The 21,314-nt window shown below is 45.4% G+C and overlaps 1 protein-coding gene across 8 annotated transcripts in view; it reads left to right on the forward strand.

Moving 5' to 3' along the window:
• The window catches only part of hsf1 (heat shock transcription factor 1), a 151,982-nt gene that overhangs the window by 101,485 nt on the left and 29,183 nt on the right, over window positions 1-21,314 (forward strand). For 6 of the 8 annotated variants that reach the window (XM_068015866.1, XM_068015893.1, XM_068015907.1 and 3 more), the window contains 2 exons: window positions 11,733-11,816; window positions 20,737-20,842. In XM_068015866.1, the coding sequence (XP_067871967.1) occupies window positions 11,733-11,816; window positions 20,737-20,842 (190 nt within the window). The remainder of the gene's footprint in view (window positions 1-11,732; window positions 11,817-20,736; window positions 20,843-21,314) is intronic. The other 2 variants (XM_068015900.1, XM_068015914.1) reach the window with 1 other exon arrangement.

The following is a 21,314-nucleotide window of genomic DNA, read 5'->3' on the forward strand; positions in this document are numbered from 1 at the left end:
AAATTTGTACAGGTGTGCAAATAGCCAATAAATGTCTGTGGTTAAGTGTGAGTCGGTGCAATTTGGTAGGAGGAATACCCTTGCAAAATATGTCAAAATGGGGTAAAGGATCTTTATTCTTTCATGGGATGTGGGCGTCACTGGCCAGGCCAGCATTTATTGCCCATCCCTAATTGCCCTTGGAAAGGTGATGGTGAGCTGCCTTCTTGAACCGCTACAGTCCATGTGGGGTAGGTACACCCACAGTGCTGTTAGGAAGGGAATTCCAAGATTTGACCCAGCAACAGTGAAGGAACCGCGATATTGTTTCAAGTCAGGATGGTGTGTTACTTGGAGGGGAACTTGCAGGTGGTGATGTTCCCATGCATCTGCTGCCCTTGTCCTTCTAGTTGATAGAGGTCGCAGGTTTGGAAAGTGCTGTCTAAGGAGCCTTGGTGCATTGCTGCAGTGCATCTTGTAGATGGTACACACTGCTGCCACTGTGCGTCAGTGTTGGAGGGAGTGAATGTTTGTAGATGGGGTGCCAATCTAGCGGGCTGCTTTGTCCTGGATGGTGTCGAGCTTCTTGAGTGTTGTTGGAGCTGCACCCATCCAGGCAAGTGGAGAGTATTCCATCACACTCCTGACTTGTGCCTTGTAGATGGTGGACAGGCTTTGGGGAGTCAGGAGGTGAGTTACTCACTGCAGGATTCCTAGCCTCTGACCTGCTCTTGTAGCCACAGTATTTATATGGCTACTCCGGTTCAGTTTCTGGCCAATGGTAGCCCCTAGGATGTTGATAGTGTGGGATTCAGCGATGGTAATGCCATTGAATGTCAAGGGGAAATGATTAGATTCTTTCTTGTTGGAGATGGTCATTGCCTGGCACTTGTGTGGCGCGAATGTTACTTGCCATTTATCAGCCCAAGCCTGGATATTGTCCAAGTCTTGCTGCATTTCTACACAGATTGCTTCAGTATCTGAGGAGTTACGAACGGTGCTGAACATTGTGCAATCATCAGCGAACATCCCCACTTCTGACCTTATGATTGAAGGAAGGTCATTGATGAAGCAGCTGAAGATGGTTGGGCCTAGGACACTACCCTGAGGAACTCCTGCAGTGATGTCCTGGAGCTCAGATGATTGACCTACAACAACCACAACCATCTTCCTTTTCGCTAGGTATGACTCCAACCAGCAGAGGGTTTTCCCTCTGATTCCCATTGACCTCAGTTTTGCTCGGGCTCCTTGATGCCATACTCGGTCAAATGCTGCCTTGATGTCAAGGGCAGTCACTCTCACCTCACCTCGTGAGTTCAGCCCTTTTGTCCATGTTTGAACCAAGGCTGTAATGAGATCAGGAGCTGAGTGGCCCTGGCAGAACCCAAACTGAGCATCACTGAGCAGGTTATTGCTAAGCAGGTGCTGCTTGATGGCACTGGTGTTGATGACACCTTCCATCACTTTACCGATGATTGAGAGTAGGCTGATGGGGCGGTAATTGGCCAGTTTGGACTTGTCCTGCTTTTTGTGTACAGGACATACCTGGACAATTTTCCACATTGCAGGGTAGATGCCAGTGTTGTAGCTGTACTGCAACAGCTTGGCAAGGGGCGCGGCAAGTTCTGGAGCACAGGTCCTCAGTACTATTGACGGAATATTGTCAGGGCCCATAGCCTTTGCAGTATCCAGTGCCTTCAGTCATTTCTTGATATCGTGCGGAGTGAATCGAATTGGCTGATGTCTGGCATCTGTGATGCTGGGGACTTCAGGAGGAGGCCGAGATGGATCATCAACTCGGCACTTCTGGCTGAAGATTGTTGCAAATGCTTCAGCCTTATCTTTTGCACTCATGTGCTGGGCTCCCCCACCACCTCCTCCAGTTAGTTGTTTAATTGTCCACCACCATTCGCGGCTGGATGTGGCAGGACTGCAGAGCTTAGATCTGATCCGTTGGTTATGGGATCGCTTAGCTCTGTCTATCGCAGGCTGCTTAGGTAGTTTTGCACGCAGATACTCCTGTGTTGTAGCTTCACCAGGTTGACACCTCATTTTGAGGTATTCCTGGTGCTGCTCCTGGCATGCTCTCCTGCACTCTTCATTGAACCAGGGTTGCTCTCCTGGCTTGATGGTAATGGTGGAGTGGGGGATATGTTGGGCCATGAGGTTACAGATTGTGGTTGAGTACAATTCTGCTGCTGCTGATGGCCCACAGCGCCTCATGGATGCCCAGTTTTGCATTGCTCGATCTGTTCGAAATCTATCCCACTTAGCACTGTGGTAGTGCCACACAACACGAAGGAGGGTATTCTCAATGTGAAGGCGGGACTTCGTCTCCACAACAACTGTCTGGTGGTCACTCCTACCAATACTGGACAGATGCATCTGCGGTAGGCAGATTGGTGAGGACGAGGTCAAGTATCTTTTCCCCTCTTGTTGGTTCCCTCACCACCTGCCGCATACCCAGTCTAGCAGCTATATCCTTTAGGGCTCGGTCAGTAGTGGTGCTACAGAGCCACTCTTGGTGATGGACATTGAAGTCCCCCATCCAGAGTACATTCTACGCCCTTGCCACCCTCAGTGCTTCCTCCAAGTGCTGTTCAACATGGAGGAGTACTGAGTCATCAGCTGAGGGAGGGCAGTAGGTGGTAATCAGCAGGAGGTTTTCTTGCCCATGTTTGACTTGATGCCATGAGACTTCATGGGGTCCAGAGTCGATGTTGAAGACTCCCAGGGCAACTCCCTCCCTACTGTATACCACTGTGCTGCCACCTCTGGTGAATCTGTCCTGCCAGTGGGACAGGACATACCCAGAGATGGTGATAGCAGTGTCTGGGACATTGTCTGTAAGGTATGATTCCGTGAGTATGACAATGTCAGGCTGTTGCTTGACTAGTCTGTGGGACAGCTCTCCCAACTTTGGCACAAGCCCCTTGATGTTAGTAAGGAGGACTTTGCAGGGTCAACAGGGCAGCGTTTGCCATTGTGGTTTCCGGTGCCTAGGTCGATGTCGGGTGGTCCATCCAGTTTCATTCCTTTTCTTAGGCTTTGTATTGGTTAGATACAACTGAGTGACTTGCTAGGCCACTTCAGAGGGCATGTAAGAGTCAACCACATTGCTGTGGGTCTGGAGTCACATGAGGGCCAGACCAGGTAAGGACAGCTGATTTCCTCTCCTAAAGGACATTAGTGATGGGTTTTTACAGATGGGTTTTTACAACAATCGACAATGGTTTCATGGCCGTCATTACACGAGCTTTTTTTTAATTCCAGATTTATTAATTGAATTCAAATTCCACCTTCTGCTGTGGTGGGTTTTGAACCCATGTGCCCAGAGCAATACCCTGGGTTTCTGGGTTACTAGTCCAGTGACAATACCACTATGCTACCGCTTCCCCATCCCATCTTGGGATACACATTCACAAATCATGAAAAGTTGCAGTGCAGGTTGACCAGGCCATAAAAACAAACAAAACACTGACCAAAGGTTATCGAGGCTCTGGAGAACGTGCAAAAATGATACCAGAACTGAGAGGTTATACCTATCAGGAAAGATTGAACCGGCTGGGGCTCTCTTCTCTAGAAAAGTGAAGATTGAAGGTTGACCTGATAGAGGCCTTTAGGATTATGAAAGGGTTTGAAAGGGGAGAAGTGGAGAAGGTGTTTCCACTTGTGGGGGACTTCAAAACTAGGGGCCATAAATATAAGATAATTACTCATAAATCCAGTAGGAATTTGGGAGAATTTTTTTAACCAGCGAGCGGATAAAATGTGGAACTTGCTACCACAGGAAGTAGTTGAAGTAAATAGCATTTATCCCTTTAAGGGGAAGCTACATAAGCATATGAGGGAGAAAGGAAAAAAACAATATGCTGATAAGGTGGGAGGAGGCAAAAACAACAGCATAGACGAGTTGGGCTGAATGGCCTGTTTCTGTGCTCTAAATTCTGCATAATAGACAACAAGCGTAAAAATGGATTGAATGTATTAGCTTCTCTCTCAATTTAATTTTCACTCCAAATAACAGACAGCTGAGATCAATGAGATCTGAGCATTGAACAGCAGATGCTCACCATACATGGTGAATAATAGGTTCATGCCCATGATTTCCAATCTTGGCTGGGTTATAGTGTAGAGGGGGATGAAACTAAGAGGGTAGAGACAGAGGTAGGCCACTCAACCCCTTGCACCTGTTCTGCTATTCTGAGATGATGGTTAATCTCTGCCTCAATTCCACTTAGCCATCATGGCTTCATATCCTTGGTTCCCTTCACCAACAAAAATCTATCAATCTCGGTCTTGAAATTTTCAACTGACTCCCAGTATCCACAGCCTTTTAAGTAGAATGTTTAGCACAAAAACAAACCATTCAGCCCAAGTGCTGGTGTTTATCCTCGCACAAGCCTCCTCCTGAGCAATGAACTGACCATAATTGCACTTGCTGACCATACATGTTGATGAAGCACTGGATGATTTTGGGAGAGAGTTCCAAATTTCCAGTACCCTTTGTGGAAAAAGTGCTTCCTGGTTTTCTTCCTAAACGGCCTAACTCTTAATCCTCAGGTTCTGGATTCCCCACCAGAGGAATTAGTTTCTCAGTATCTACCCCGTTGAGTCCCTTAATCATATTAAGTATCTCGTTCAGATCACCCCTCGACCATTTGAAGTTGAAATACATAGCAAATTTTGTGTCGTACTCTGCTTAGATAATCATGGCATTGAAAAGTTTTGGAAACCAGGATCAGCACCTTTGCATAAAAACACAACACTGCAGATGCTGGAAATCCAAAATAAAAAGAAGAAATGCTGGAAATACTCATCAGGTCTGGCAGCATCTGTGGAGAGAGAAGCAGAGTCAACGTTTCAGGTCAGCTACCCTTCATCACAAGGGTCACTGACCTGAAACATTGACTCTGCTTCTCTCCACAGATGCTGCCAGACCTGATGAGTATTACCAGCATTTCTTCTTTTGATTTCAGCACCTTTGAAGTTGATTTGGGAGATCGCTACTGATTTGTAACGGTCTTGACTTCATCTTGGCTCATCTGCCCAGAGCGAATCAACTATTTTTCTTCCACCCTCCCTTTCCACATAGGACCCAAATTTTTCTTGCAAGGTAAGAAACTCCGTGGGGTAGGGAAGCAGAGAAATGTGGAAATAAATGACAAATCCGAACAGTGCAAGTTGATAAGGCCAGAAAGAATGCAAGCAAAGTAACAGCCTAATTTCTGGAGGGATAAAATACAAAAGCAGGGCGATAATGTTAGATTTTTGTCAAACCTTAGTTAGACCAAAATTATTTTCATTTGTTCAAGGAACGTGGGTGTCACTGGCAAGGCTAGCATTCATTGCCCACGAAGCTGGTGGTGAGCCACATTCCTAAATACAGCTGAGTGTCTTGCTAAGGCATCGCAGAGGGGGCAGCTAAGGGTCAGCTACATTACTGTGAATCTAGAGTCACTTCTAGGCCAGATTGGGTGAAGATGGCAGATTTCCTTCCCTAAATAACATTAGTGAACCAGATGGGTTTTATGACAATCCAGTCTTTTCATGGTCACCATTACTGATATTAATGTTTTATTTCTGTTTGATTTATTTATTTAGAGATACAGCACTGAAACAGGCCCTTCGGCCCATCGAGTCTGTGCCGACCAACAACCACCCATTTATACTAACCCTACAGTAATCCCATATTCCCTACCACCTACCTACACTAGGGGCAATTTACAACGGCCAATTTACCTATCAACCTGCAAGTCTTTGGCAGTGGGAGGAAACCGGAGCACCCAGCGGAAACCCAAGCGGTCACAGGGAGAACTTGCAAACTCCACACAGGCAGTACCCAGAATTGAACCCGGTTCCCTGGAGTTGTGAGGCTGCGGTGCTAACCACTGCGCCGCCCCAAACTGAACTTAAATTCCCCAGTTCCCATGGTGGATTTGAGCTCATGTCTCCAGATCATTAGTCTAGACCTCTGGATTACTTGTCTCGTAACATAACCAGTATGCTACTGTACCCCTCAACTTGGAATACTCTGCAGTTTTGCTCTCTATACTACGGTAAAAGATGTTGAAAAATTGGAGAAAGTGCAGAAAAGACTTAGAACGATGTTGAGAGGGTGCAGTGATTGGCAAAGATTAAGGAAGCTGGGGCCCTTTTTCTTGGATAAGATGAGACTTGATAGAGGTCTTTCAAATGATGAAGGGGTTTGATTGGGTAGGTTTGAAGAAATTGTTTCCACTTGGTGAATCCAGAACAAGAAGCCGTAAATGTAAGATAGTCATTGACCGATCAAATGAAGAATTTGGAAGGGATTTCTTAACGCACAAGAATGTGGAACTTGCTGCCACATGAAGTGTTTGAAGCACATAACATTGACTCATTTAATGGGAGGCTTGATGCTTGCATGAAGAAGAAGGGAATAGAGGCATACAGGCAGGATGATATTGTGCTGTTAATATTGTGTACAATTCTAGTGTTGTACCTCCACTGCACTGCCCAATAGTACTTTCTATATGTTGATCTATTGCCTTGAATGGAGAAGATTAAGGGGTCATAGAGTCATTTACGGCATAGAAGAAGGCCATTCAGCCCAACGAGTCCATGCCAGCTTCCAAAGAGCTATGCAGTCATTCCCACTCCCAGCTTGATCCCTTTAGCCGTGCAAATCTGGTTCGGTCAGGTGGCCATTCAGTTTCCTCTTTAAGTCATTGATCGTCTTTGCTTCTACCACCCTTGTGAGCAGCGAATTCCAGGTCATTACCACCTGCTGGGTTAATAAAAAAAAAAAGTCCTTCTTCATATTCCCCTAACATCTTCTGCCCAAAACTTTTAATCTGTGTCCCTCATCCTTGTACCATTTGTTAATGGGAACAGCTTTTCCTTGTCTAATTTATCTAAGCCTGTCATTAATCTTGCACACTTCTATTAAATCTCCCCTCGATCTCCTTTGTTCTAAGGAGAACAGCCGCAACTTTTTCAACCTAACCTTGTAATTACAATACTTCATCCCTGGAACCTTCTGGTAAATCTTCTCTGCACCCTCTCAAGGACCCTCGCATCCTTCCTGAAGTGTGGTGACTATAACTGGACTCCATACCCTAGTTGGGACCTAACCAGAACTTTATAAAGGTTCGGCATAGCTTCCCTACTTTTGTACTCAATGTCTCTATTTATGAATCCCAAGATCCCATATGCTTTACTAACCACTCTCTCAATATGTACTGCCACTTTCAAAGATCAGTGCCCAGGTCCCTCTGTTCCTGCACGTTCTTTAGAACTGTGCCATTAAGTATATGCCTTTCCCTATTACTTCTGCCAAATGCATCACTTCACATTTGTCAGTATTAAATTCCATCTGCCACCTGTCTGCCCATTCAGCTAGCATATCTATGTTTGGGGAGACAGTGGCGTTGTGGGAATGTCACTGGACTGGAGTAATGCCCTGGGGACATGGGTTCAAATCCCACCATGGCAACTGGTGGAATATAAATTCAATTAATTAAAAATCTGGAATTGAAAGCTAGTTTTAGTAATGGTGCCATTGTCGTAAAAACCCATTTGGTTCATTCATGTCCTTTAGGGAAGGAAATCTGTCCTTACCTGGTCTGGCCTGCTTGTGACTGCAGACTCTCAGCAATGTGGTTGACTCTTAACTGCCCTCTGAAATGGCCTGACAAGCCACTCGGGTGTCGAGGGCAATTAGGGATAGTCAAAAAATGCTGGCTTTGCAAGTGACGCCCACATTCCATGAAAGAACTTTTTTAAAAAAAAGGGTCCTGTTTGCTGCAGCTCCAAGTTTGATGTCAGCAAATTTTGAGGTTTTAATCTGTATTTTAACATCTAAGACATTTGTCTTATCAATAAAAGCAGAGCTGGTTCCAGCACTAACCCTTTGGGGAACACCACTGTCTACCATCCTCCAGTTTGAAAAGCAACCATTCACTATGACTCAGGTGATCTAATTAAAGCGTTTCAGATAATACACTTTCTAGGTAAACCGAAACTATTTCCTCTAGTCAGGGGGCAAAACAAAGAACAGTATAGCACAGGAACAGGCCATTCGGCCCTCCAAGCCTGCGCCGATCTTGAAGCCTGCCTAAACTAAAACCTTCTGCACTTCTGGGGTCCGTATCCCTCTATTCCCATCCTATTCATGTATTTGTCAAGATGCCTCTTAAACGTCATTATCGTACCTGCTTCCACCACCTCCCCCGGCACCAAGTTCCAGGCACTCACCACCCTCTGTGTAAAGAACTTGCCTCGCACATCCCCTCTAAACTTTGCCCCTCGCACCTTAAACCTATGTCCCCCAGTAACTGACTCTTCCACCCTGGGAAAAAGCTTCTGACTATCCACTCTGTCCATGCCGCTCATAACTTTGTAAACCTCTATCATGTCACCCCTCCACCTCCGTCGTTCCAGTGAAAACAATCCGAGTTTATCCAACCTCTCCTCATTGCTAATGCCCTCCAGAACAGGCAACATCCTGGTAAACCTCCTCTGTACCCTCTCCAAAGCCTCCACGTCCTTCTGGTAGTGTGGCGACCAGAATTGCACGCAATATTCTAAGTGTGGCCTAACTAAAGTTCTGTACAGCTGCAGCATGACTTGCCAAAACTCTATGCCCCGACCGATGAAGGCAAGTATGCCGTATGCCTTCTTGACTACCTTATCCACCTGCGTTGCCACTTTCAGTGACCTGTACGCCCAGCTCTCTCTGCCTGTCAATACTCCTAATGGTTCTGCCATTTACTGTATACTTCCCACCTGCATTAGACCTTCCAAAATGCATTACCTCACATTTGTCCGGATTAAACTATTTCTGCCATTTCTCCGCCCAAGTCTCCAACCGATCTACATCCTGCTGTATCCTCTGACAATCCTCACCACTATCCGCAACTCCACCAACCTTTGTGTCGTCCGCAAACCTACTAATCAGACCAGCTACATTTTCCTCCAAATCATTTATATATACTACAAACAGCAAAGGTCCCAGCACTGATCCCTGCGGAACACCACTAGTCACATCCCTCCATTCAGAAAAGTACCCTTCCACTGCTACCCTCTGTCTTCTATGACCGAGCCAGTTCTGTATCCATCTTGCCAGCTCACCTCTGATCCCGTGTGACTTCACCTTTTGTACCTGTCTGCCATGAGGGACCTTGTCAAAGGCTTTACTGAAGTCCATATAGATAACATCCACTGCCCTTCCTTCATCAATCATCTACGTCACTTCCTCAAAAAACTCAATCAAATTAGTAAGACACGACCTCCCCTTCACAAAACCATGCTGCCTCTCGCTAATAAGTTTGTTTGTTTCCAAACGGGAGTAAATCCTGTCCCGAAGTATCCTCTCCAATAATTTCCCTACCACTGACGTAAGGCTCACCGGCATATAATTTCCTGGATTAGCCTTGCTACCCTTCTTAAACAAAGAAACAACATTGGCTATTCTCCAGTCCTCTGGGACCTCACCTGTAGCCAAAACCTTAAATTTAGAGCTAGGCTGTTCGGGGTGATGTCAGGAAGCATTTTTTGTTTATATACAAGGTAGTGGAAATCTGGAACACTCCTCCTCCAGGCTGGGGTTCAGTAAAAAAAAAAATTTTAAACTGAGATTGATAGAATTTTGTTATGCAAGAGTATTAAGGGTTATAGAATCAAGGCAGGTAGATGGAGTTTAGATATGGATCAGGTATGATCTAATTGAATGGCAGATCAGGCTCGAGGGCTGAATGGCCTCCCCCTGTTCCTATGATCTCTCTCTGCAGAAATTCCCAACATAAGTCCTAAATTTGCGTGGAGTACGAGGAACCACTTGAGCTTAGTGAGGAATACTGGAGGCCTCAGATCTTCAACTAATTGGCAATGGGGAGGGAATTGGTGCAGGAACAGAGAGACCACTGGGTACACAAATCTTTGAAGGTGGCAGGACAAATCGAGAAAGTTGGGTTTTTGAAGATAAAGGGGATCCTTGGCTTAATTAATAGAATGGAGTACTAAAAGAAGGAAGTTATACTTCACTTTTATAACACAGTGGTTAGATCTCAGCTGGAGTATTGTGTTCAATTCTAGGCATCACACTCTAAGCAGGATGTCAAGGCCTTGGAGAGGATGCAGAAGAGATTTACTGAAATGGTACCAGGGATGTTGGGCTTCAGTTATGTGGAGAAACTGAGGAGGTTCTCCTTCGAGCCAAGAAGTTTAAGAGGAGATTTGATAAAAGCTTCATGATTTTGAACACCTTTGAGAGTAAATTAGGAGAAAGTGTTTCAAATGGTGCAAGAGTCAGTAACCGGAGCATACTGATTTAACTGATTGGCAAAAGAACCAGAGGCGACATGGTGAATCATTTTTTTTTATGCAGTGAGTTGTTGTGATCTGGAATGTACAGCCCAAAAAGGTGGTGGAAGCAGATTCAATAATAATTTTCAAAAGGGAATTAGATAAATACATGAAGGAAAAATACCAGAAGGACTACGAGGAAAGAGCAAGGAAGTAGGAGAAATTGGACAGCTCTTTCAAAGAGCCAGCACGGGCCTGATGGGCTGAATCGCCTCCTGTGTTGTATGATTCTATGAATTTGATTTTGCGTATTTGCTTTAAGCAGGGCTTCACTATGATCCACAAGAAAAGCGAGCCTCAAATCTGCAGAATTTCCCCACTTTACATTAGAACATCATCAACAAGAAGTGTGTTGCTTCTTTCTGCTCTCTTCAGAAAACATGGTTTAGAGAGTCATCTGTTCTGGGGAAAATGAGGCATAACTGCATTGGTAGATGCTGTACCACTATCTTAGCTAAGTATAAGGAGATGTATATAACACAAATTTATTATGTGCCAAAGAATAATAAAATTGCAACTTTGCACTGAATTTTTTTTTAACCAGTGCATCTTGTCCCATGTGCAGTCATACCCTGTGCCTTTCTTTTGTTTCTACCTCTTAAACAACTGTGGTATGCTCTTCAACATGACTGGCAGCCTGACATCCCACTAAAGTTATATCTCAACTTGTTTATAAATCCATGCTCATTCATGTTAAGCTTGCCAATCTGCGCACTGATCTCTGTGCAGTTTGACACTCAACTCCAAGAATACAACTGTCAGCAGTTACAGGACCTGATCACTTGCTTATTTAAACTCAATAATCAATCTTGTAATTACCCACAGATACAACACCTGGGATATATCAAATCTGGAGCATTCAAACTACTCCCTTTTGCCAAATACTAAGAGGGTCAACACTTCCAACAGTTCTCCCCAGCTTCAAACTCTCAAACCCTAATCATCCAATGCATGAAGCACAGGCAACTCTGTCCTGCTTGCACTTGTATTTCTTGCTTGCTTTTTGTCCTGTGGGCCTGGAGGTTTGAAAAGGGCTTCTGTTGGTGCTGTTGCCCCATTGGGTGGGTACTCCTTAACTCTGAGACCACGATCTGTCAGTATCAACAGCCTGAGATGTATGGAAATTAATGGAAAGAAGGATTTGAAATTTACATGTGGCCCATAAAGTCCCAGGTTATCACCCAAGCAACCCACAGTCAAAAGGCTTGGACATTCTTGCATTACCCCCTCAAGCAATCTTTAAGTAAATATATACTGTATATCTTTTTTTAACCTCAAACCTAGATTGCTGCACTAGTGATTGGATGTGGTGCAAAAAAATGTTGACGTGATTTGGGAAATGGTTGCTGCTGTCTGCTGTCTCTAAAGTGTAGTGTCTAGCATGACCTTCTGTTTCTATCTTTCAGTTTGATTCAAGCCCAGCAGATGTCAGAGGTCAATTGTGTTATCTCCAGTCTTTCCTCTTCTACTCACCCCAGAGCACTGATAGGGTTAGCATTTATATTATACTGCTGTCTCCCTGGTATGCGCAACGTGTTGTGGATTTTTTTTTTCAAATGTGTTAATATTCTACAAAACCCTGTACTACTTGTTTGTGTTTAGTGTATTCTGACTGCTCTCCTCGTAGCGCGCTCTCCGTACAGTCACCCTGTGGTGCTGTATCCATAGGCCGGTGTGGTGTGATTTGTCACGACCTGGTGATTGAGCAACCTCCAAGCGCTGTCCTGTCATCCTCCTCAGTTCACACTAAGCATTAGACATAGGAAACATTGTTGGTGATGTCTTGAGACAGAAAGATTTTTGGTTTAAGTAAATCTCTTAATATAAAATGTCCACCTTGGCTCCAATGCACAGTAGACTGGAGGTGACTATCATCGCTGCACTTGTTTGAACATTTTATTTACCACTGCAGTGGAGTGGCGGGGGGCGGGAGGGGAATAGCATTAAAGCCAGTGACCTCCCTCTATTCATCATCCCATTGCTGCACCATTGACACACCTATAACTGCTGGTGCTTCACTTCAGTGAAGTTTCCACAGGCACTCAGAGAACAACATTTTTAATTAAACTGCTGAGTGTCGAGGGAGATGGTGTGAAAATTTCGGTGATACCATTGAGAGCAATATGGAATATTTTCCAACTTCTAATGGTGATATATTATGAAGGGAAAAGGAAGATTTCCTGTGTTGTAGATATTTTTCAAAGGTGTTAATATTCTACAAAACCCTGTACTACTTGTTTGTGTTTAGTGTATTCTGACTGCTCTCCTCATAGTGCGCTTTCCGTACAGTCACCCTGTGGTGCTGTATCCATAGGCTGGTGTGGTGTGATTTGCCACTGGACCTGGTGATTGAGCAACCTCCAAGCGCTTCCCTGTCACCTTCCTCCATTCACACTAATCATTAGACATAGGAAACATTGTTGGTGATGTCTTGAGGCAGAAAGAATTTTGGTTTAAATAAATGCTTCATCACAATCAAACGTTTCACACAAGTTACTTTTCAAGTGTGCTCACTGTCATATAGCAGCTACAGCAAGGTGCTGCTGGGAGCCACAAGATGAATGCCCCTGTTTTTAACTCTGCTCATTGAGGGGCTGAATGTTGGTTAGGTCACTGAAAGAGCCAGGGATGCAGGAAACAGACTTTAACATGTGCTGATCCACATATGTTTCCATGAATCTGGGATAACCTCCACCAAAACCATTTTAATTTTTACTTTAAAAATGATGTACTCTGGCCAGATTGGAACATTTGTATGTATGCAGCGCCAGCATGTGCTTCCCTCCCCCAAAGTGTGGTGAGTGTATTGTTTCCATTGCCACCTTCTGCCCTCTGGGTGTGATCTGACATTTAAACCTGGCAGTGACCGGCCGTGCCCTGGATGTTGTATTTTATACCTGGCAGTGACTAGTTCTGCTCTCTGGGTGAAGTGTGGGTATTTTGTACCCAGTGCAGTCTGTCAGCTGTTTTGTCATAGAGCGATACAGCACCGAAACAGGCCCTTCGGCCCACCAAGTCTGTGCAGACGGTCAACCAGCCAGTTATACTAATACTACATTAATCCCATATTCCCTACCACATCTCCACCTTCCCTCAATTCTCCTATCACCTACCTACACTAGGGGCAATTTACAATGGCCAATTTACCTATCAGTCTGCAAGTCTTTGGCTGTGGGAGGAAACCGGAGCACCCGACGGAAACCCACTCGGTCACAGAGAGAACTTGCAAACTCCGCACAGGCAGTACCCAGAACCGAACTCAGGTTGCTGGAGCTGTGAGGCTGCGGTGCTAACCACTGCGCCACTGTGCCGCACCATGGGTTGGATTCATTTACATTTTCCCACGAGTTTAGAATTTGATGCTTCAGAATTTGATTCATTCCCTGCAGCAACTTTATTCACAGCAAGTGTGAAGAAATCTGGCTAAATAGATTTGAATTATCCAAAATAAAGTGGAAAATGCTGAAAGAGAGCAAGCAGATTGGCGTACTGGGTGGAGACGCTCATCGCTGTATACTAAATAATACCTGAAGTGATGGCCTGTCTGTTTAGGTTACTGCTGTGAATTTCCAGGCTTTTCTATTTCGGGTAATCAAATGCATTTTATGCAATTTTCTCTTTTATTTAAATATCTGATGAAAGTGGCAAAGTCAAGAAGCCCAGCGCCCTGATGGAATCTTTTCAGATGAAGGGCGTGGAGAGGGAAGGTGGTGCACTGTGATTGCCCCCTCAGCTGAGACCATTTACATTGTCAATCAGCAACTCTGTGCGTCTGTTTGATGCTAGACAGCTCTTTGGTGAAGGTGGGAGATGAGGAAAGATGCATCCAGTGTTGCTTACTTGAGACAGTGACAGACATTTCTTGTCCACCATCATTGACTGGAAGAATGTGCATTCGAGGAGCAGGTGCTGAAAGGGGAATCTTTTTGATTAGTTTTTTTTCAAATGTGCTGAATTGGAATTCGCGCACACACCGAACAATAACCTAATGCTAATTCTTTAGGGAGGATGTATTTGTGGGCTGAGATCTGCAGTAAAATAATTTTAATTGTGTTTCCACCTCTGAAACAATGTATTTATGGAGCGATAATAGGTAGATAATGCAACAGAAGGTTGAATGTAGAAGGTTCAGAGGGTAAGTGAAAAAGCAAATAAGAGAAGCAAAGAGAGACCATGAAAAGAGACAGGCAGTGAATATAAAAGGCAATCCCAAAGTCTTCTATAAGCATTTAAATGGTAAAAAGAGGAGTGGGGCAGATTAAAGATTAAAAAGGGGAATTTATGCAAGGAGGCAGGAGACATAGCTGAGGTATTAAATGAAGACTTTGCATCTGTCTTCAGCAAGGAAAAAGATATGACCCAGGTCACGGTGCAAGGAGGTAATTAATAGACTAGAAGGATTTTAAATTGTTAAGGAGGAGGTGTTAGATACGCTGACTATACTTAAAGTTGATAAAGCACAAGAATGAGAGGGCACAGATTTAAAGTATTTGGTAAGAGAAGCAAAAGTGACATGAGGAAAAACCTGTTCTCACAGCGAGTGGTTAAGGTCTGGAATGCGCTGCCTGAGAACGCTTTCCGAGAGCCAATGTGGACACAATGGGCCGCATGGCCTCCTGAGCAGACTCGATGGACCATATGGTCTACTTCTACTTCTTTGTCTTGTGTTATTGTTCTGCACTATAACGATTCTGTGGCACCAGGACCGGATGAGATGCATCCAAGGATACTGAGGGAAATGAGAGTGGACATTGTGGAAGCACTGACCTTAATTTTCCAGTCTTCCTTAGACGTGGGTGGTGCCAGAGGACTGGAGAATTGCAAATGTTACACTCTTGATCAAAAAAGGGTGTGAAGATAAGTCCAGAAACTACAGGCCAATCAGTTTCACTTTGGTGGTGGGGAAGCTTCTAGAAATGATAATTTGGGACAAAATTAATAGTCACTTAGATAAATGCAGGTTATTTAAGGAAAGCCAGCACAGATTTGTTGAGGGAAAATTGTGTTTAACTAATTTGCTGGAGTTTTTTGAAGGGGTAACAGAGAGGGTTAATGAGGGCAATGCTTTTGATGTGGTGTACATGGACTTCCAAAAGGCATTTGATAAAGTGCCACACAACAGACTTGAGAAAGGTTATAGCACATGGAATAAAAGGGACAGTAGCTGGTCAGGGCAGTCTGCTCCCCTTTCTCAATCTGCCCAGGCAGCGTTTCATCCCCACACTGCACACTATTTCCCCATGCCGTTCCTTTCAGTTACCTATCTCCTCAATGCAGCTTTGAGGGCTAGGTGTCTGACGTGGAATCTGTCCTCTCCCGAACATTAGTGGAAGTGATGCCACTGGCAGCCCCATAACTTTAAGGTGCCTTGAGGTTTTCTTCTTCTTTATATTACAGAATTGTTACAGCGCAGAAGGAGGCCATTCGGCCTTATATGTCTGTGCCGGCTCTCCAAAAGAGCAATTTACCTAGTGCCACTCCCTGGCCTTCTCCCCATAGCCCTTCACATTCTTCCTTTTCTGGTAACAATTCAATTTCCAATTGAATGCCTTGATTGAACAGGCAGTGCATTCCAGATCCGAACCACTCAGTTCATGGTTTTTCCTTATATCGCTATTGCTTCTTTTGCCAATTACCTTAATTCTGTGTCCTCTTACACTCGATCCTTCCACCAATGGGAACAGTTTTCCCCTTTCTACCACCTCCTGATCCCTCATGATCATTAGCCAATGGATTCATTAGCCAGTGATTTTTCCCTCCCTCATTTCCAGAGCTTTGCTAGGGTACAGTTCAGTGGGCTCTGCCAGCTGTTCATGTCTCCCTCTCTATCACGGAACAATGGGTAATAATCAGGTGTAGATTTGTTCTGGTATTGTTCTTGATAGAAGATTCCCTTTTCAAGTTGCTCGAGCTTTTGTCATTAGTTGACTTAAAAATGTTAAATGCAGATAGAATTTGGTGGATGATCTTGCACCAAAATTTGTTTGGATACAGGCAAACTTACTTTATTTCTGTCACAACTCAACCAGACCCTGGTGCACCCTTCTTGCTGCCCAGCTGAGAGCATTTAATTGAGTGCAGATCAAACACTGCACCCTCTGGTCCCTGGAGTGCTTGGTGTTTAAGTGCACGTCATGCTGTGTTACTGAGCCACAGTATGATATTTGTTGAGCTGAGTTTGATATTTTTAGCACCTTCACTAACCAGTCCATTAGAAGTGAAATAAGGGCAATCCATTTTTGATTAAAACAAATCCAAAGTGAGACACGGTTATTCAGCCCACTTTGTCTAGATTCAGCGCAATGGGAGAGCCAACTGTGTAACAGCCCCGACAAACAAATTTTTCTGCAGCACCTGTGGAAGAGCCTGTCACTCTAGAATTGGCCTTGATAGCCACTCCAGGCGCTGCTCCACATGCCACTGACCACCTCCAGGCGCTTACCCATTGTCACTCGAGATAAGGAGGCCAAAGAAGTGTCTAATTAGTATGCTATCATGCACTTCACTGCACTAATGAAACCGGACGGACCACCCAGCATTGACCTAGGCACCAGAAACGACAATGGCAAATTGAGCCCTGATGACCCTGCAAAGTTCTCCTTACTAACATCTGGGGGCTTGTGCCAAAGTTGGGAGAGCTGTCCTACGGAATAGTCAAGCAACAGCCTGACGTAGTCATACTCAAGGAATCGTACCTTACAGAGAATGTCCCAGACACTGCCATCACCTTCCCTGGCAGGACAGACACAGCAGAGGTGGAGGCACAGTGGTATACAGTCGGGAGGGAGTTGCCCTGGGAGTCCTCAACATTGATTCCAGACCCCATGAAGTTTCATGGCATCAGGTCAAACATGGGCAAGGAAACCGCCGGCTGTTTACCACCTACCACCCTCCCTCAGCTGGTAAGTGGTGTTGAGCAGCACTTGGAAGAAGCACTGAGGGTGGCAAGGGCATAGAATGTGCACTGGGTGGGAGACTTCAATGTCCATCACCAAGATGACTCAGTGGCACCACTGCTGACAGAGTCCTAAAGGAAATAGCTGCTAGACTGGGTATACGGCAGGTGGTGAGGGAACCAACAAGATGGAAAAGCATACTGGACCTCGTCATGACCAATCTGCCTGCCGCAGATGCATCTGTCCATGACCGATTTGGTAGGAGTTACCACGACACAGTCCTTGTGGAGACGAAGTCCCGCCTTCAAATTGAGAATACCCTCCATCATGTTGTGTGGCATTACCACTGTACTAAATGGGATGGATTTCGAACAGATCTAGCAATGCAAAACTGGGCATCCATGAGGCACTGTGGACCATCAGCAACAGCAGAATTGTACTCGACCACAATCTGTAACCTCCTGGCCTGGCATATCCCCCACTCCACCATTACCATCAAGCCAGGAGAGCAACCCTGGTTCAATGAAGAGTGCAGAAGGGCATGCCAGGAGCAGCACCAGGAATACCTCAAAATGAGATGTCAACCTGGTGAAGCTACAACCCAGGACTACTTGCATGCCAAACCGCATAAGCAGCATGCGATAGACAGAGCTAAGCGATCCCATAAGCAACGGATCAGATCCAAGAACTGCAGTCCTGCCATATCCAGCCGTGAATGGTAGTGGATAATTAAACAACTAACTGGAGGAGGTGGCTCCACAAATATCCCCATCCTCAATGATGGGGGAGCCCAGCCCAGTGCGAAAGCTGAGGCTGAAGCATTTGCAACAATCTTCAGCCAGAAGTGCCGAGTTGATGATCCATCTCAGCCTCCTCCTGAAGTCCCCAGCATCACAGCCGATTCTATTCACTCCACGTGATATCAAGAAATGACTGAAGGCACTGGGTACTGCAAAGGCTGTGGGCCCTGACAATATTCCGGCAATAGTACTGAAGGCCTGTGTTCTTGAACTTGCCGCGCCCCTAGCCAACCTGTTCCAGTACAGCTACAACACTGGCATCCATCCGGCAATGTAGAAAATTACACCCAGGTATGTCCTGTACACAAAAAGCAGGCTCAATCCAACCCGGCCAATTACCGCCCCATCACTCTACTCTCAATCATCAGTCAAGTGATGGAGGTTGTTATCAACAGTGCCATCAAGCGGCACTTGCTTAGCAATAACCTACTCAGTGACGCTCAGTTTGGGTTCCGCCAGGGCCACTCAGCTCCTGACCTCACTACAGCCTTGGTTCAAACTTGGACGAAAGAGCTGTACTCAAGAGGTGAGGTGAGAGTGACTGCCCATGACATCAAGGCAGCATTTGACTGAGTATGGCATCAAGGAGCCCTAGCAAAACTAAAGTCAACGGGAATCGGGGAAAACTCACCGCTGGTTGTGGTTGTTTGAGGTCAATCATCTCAGCTCCAGGACATCACTGCAGGAGTTCCTCAGGGTTGTGTCCTAGGCCCAACCATCTTCAGCTGCTTCATCAATGACCTTCCTTCAATCATAAGGTCAGAAGTGGGGATGTTCGCTGATGATTGCACAATGTTCAGCACCATTCGTGACTCCTCAGATACTGAAGCAGTCTGTGTAGACATGCAGCAAGACCTGGACAATATCCAGGCTTGGGCTGAGAAGTGGCAAGTAACATTCGCACCACACAAGTGCCAGGCAATGACCATCTCCAACAAGAGTGAATCTAATCATCTCCCCTTGACATTCAATGGCATTACAATCACTGAATCCCCCACTATTAACATCCTGGGGGGTGTAACCATTGACCAGAAACTGAACTGGAGTAGCCACATAAATACCGTGGCTACAAGAGCAGGTCAGAGGCTAGGAGTCCTGTGGTGAGTAACTCACCTCCTGACTCCCCAAGGCCTGTCCACCATCTACAAGATCTACAGGAGTGTGTTGGAATACTCTCCACTTGTGTGGATGAGTACAGCTCCAGCAACACTCAAGAACCTCAATACCATCCAGGACAAAGCAGCCCGCTTGATTGGCACCCCATGCACAAACATTCACTCCTTCTACCACCAACGCGCAGCGGCAGCAGTGTGTACCATCTTCAAGATGCACTGCAGCAACGCACCAAGGCTCCTTAGACAGCACCTTCCAAACCCGCGACCTCTACCACTTCGAAGGACAAGGGCAGAAGATGCATGGGAACACCACCACCACCTGCAAGTTCCCCTCCAAGTCACACACCATCCTGACTTGGAACTTTATCGCCGTTCCCTCACTGTCGCTGGATCAAAATCCTGGAACTCCATCCCTAACAGCACTGTGGGTGTACCGACCTCACATGGACTGCAGCGGTTCAAGAAGGCAGCTCACCACCACCTTCTCAAGGGCAACTAGGGATGGACAATAATAGCTGGCCTGGCCAGCGACACCCACATCCCATGAATGAATAAAAAAAAACTTCCCTACCTCCTGTAACAGTTTTTCTTCCTCTACCCTCTTGGTGTGCCCGAGTCAGACCCCAGCTGAGAGCTGACTACCTGTTACCTTCTGACTTCTACCTGAGTCAGTAATCATCAGGGCTCCACTCTTGAGATTGTGGAAACTCAACAGAGCTGCGGGAGCAGGGGAAGGGAAGTATATTTGTATCCCTCTCTCCAACTGCAGTCTTCTATATCGCATCACAAATCTCATTCCTTGCTTTGTGTGTGTATGTCTGTTCCTTAATGTGTATGTGTGGCTCTCGCTCTCGCTCTCTCTCACTGTCCCAGTGTGTTTCTTTGTCTCTGAGTCTGTCTCTGCATGGTTTCATTCTCTCCAGTGATTCTGTTGAGATTTAGGGGATTATTGTTTCTAGTTAGTGGCAGGTACTGACAAGACCTAACTCCAAACATTCTATGCAACTGAACAGGGCACAGATACAAAGCCAGGTGGATAGTGACCTCCTTGTGGGATTCAAGGGAGTTTAGCATGGCGCTGACCTCATAAATGCAAGAAATGCATATATTCAGTCAATATTTATATACAAAATTTGCATTAATTAAATCGGTTTGAACTGGCCACTTTTAGTGTGGGTGCTGCTGTATGCTAAGACACCTGCGTGTGGAGCAGTTTGGGACATGAGGTCAATTTCCACCACCTGTTGAGTTCCCAGTCTCGGCTGTGCTGACACACACAAGAAGCAGCAACTTACCCAGCAGGAATCAGGCTGCTCCCTGGAAGAGCGAGGAGCAGGGCGAGAACCTAGTAAACAGCTCAAACTCTCACCCTTAGCCACAGCTTTATTGTGCACGAAAGTAGGAGTTATTGCCACATTTGCGGGACAGCTCTTGTGTTCATTTTTTAATTCAGACTTCGCGTATTTTTTCTCCTGGAATTCTTTTGAAAAGGTGAGGAGAGCGATGCAGTAAATGTATCGAGGACCATGAAACAGAAAATGGCATACATTAAAAATATTTAAATTGGAGAATTACTTGTCCTTTTCTTTCCTTGTGTAGAAATGATATCTACAATCACTTGGATAGAATTGATTCGAGTTTGGATAACCTACAGAACCTACTGTCAGGACAGACTTTCAACATGGAATCCAGCACGCTCTTAGATGTGAGTTTGTTTCTGTTGTGAACTTGGAACGTTGCAGGTTACTGGTGGGGAGGGAAGGTGACTTCTTGCTGGAGTTCTACAGGCCATCACTGTCAACCAGTACCTTACCCACATGCCACCCACGAGTCAAGGTGTCAGCCATGGCTCAGCGGATAACAATTTTGTCCTCCAGGCCAGAAGGTCTTGGGTTCAAGCCCCACTCTAGAGACTCAAATACGTGATATGGGCTGGCAGTGAAGTATTGGGGATGTGCTGCACTGTTGGAGGTGCAGTCTTTCGGATGAGATGTTAAACTGATGCGCTATTTTCCCTCAGATGGATGAGAAAGATCCCGTAAAACTATTTGAGGAAGAGCAGGTGAATTCCCCATGGTTTCTTGGCCAATACTTATCCCTCAAAGCACTTTCTTTTTATATCATTAGAAACAATTCTGCCCATTTTTCTCATTGCAGGACCTTTGTGTGTGCAAATT

The sequence above is a fragment of the Heterodontus francisci genome, chromosome 2 (genome assembly GCF_036365525.1).
Source record: "Heterodontus francisci isolate sHetFra1 chromosome 2, sHetFra1.hap1, whole genome shotgun sequence".
Lineage (NCBI taxonomy): Eukaryota > Metazoa > Chordata > Chondrichthyes > Heterodontiformes > Heterodontidae > Heterodontus > Heterodontus francisci.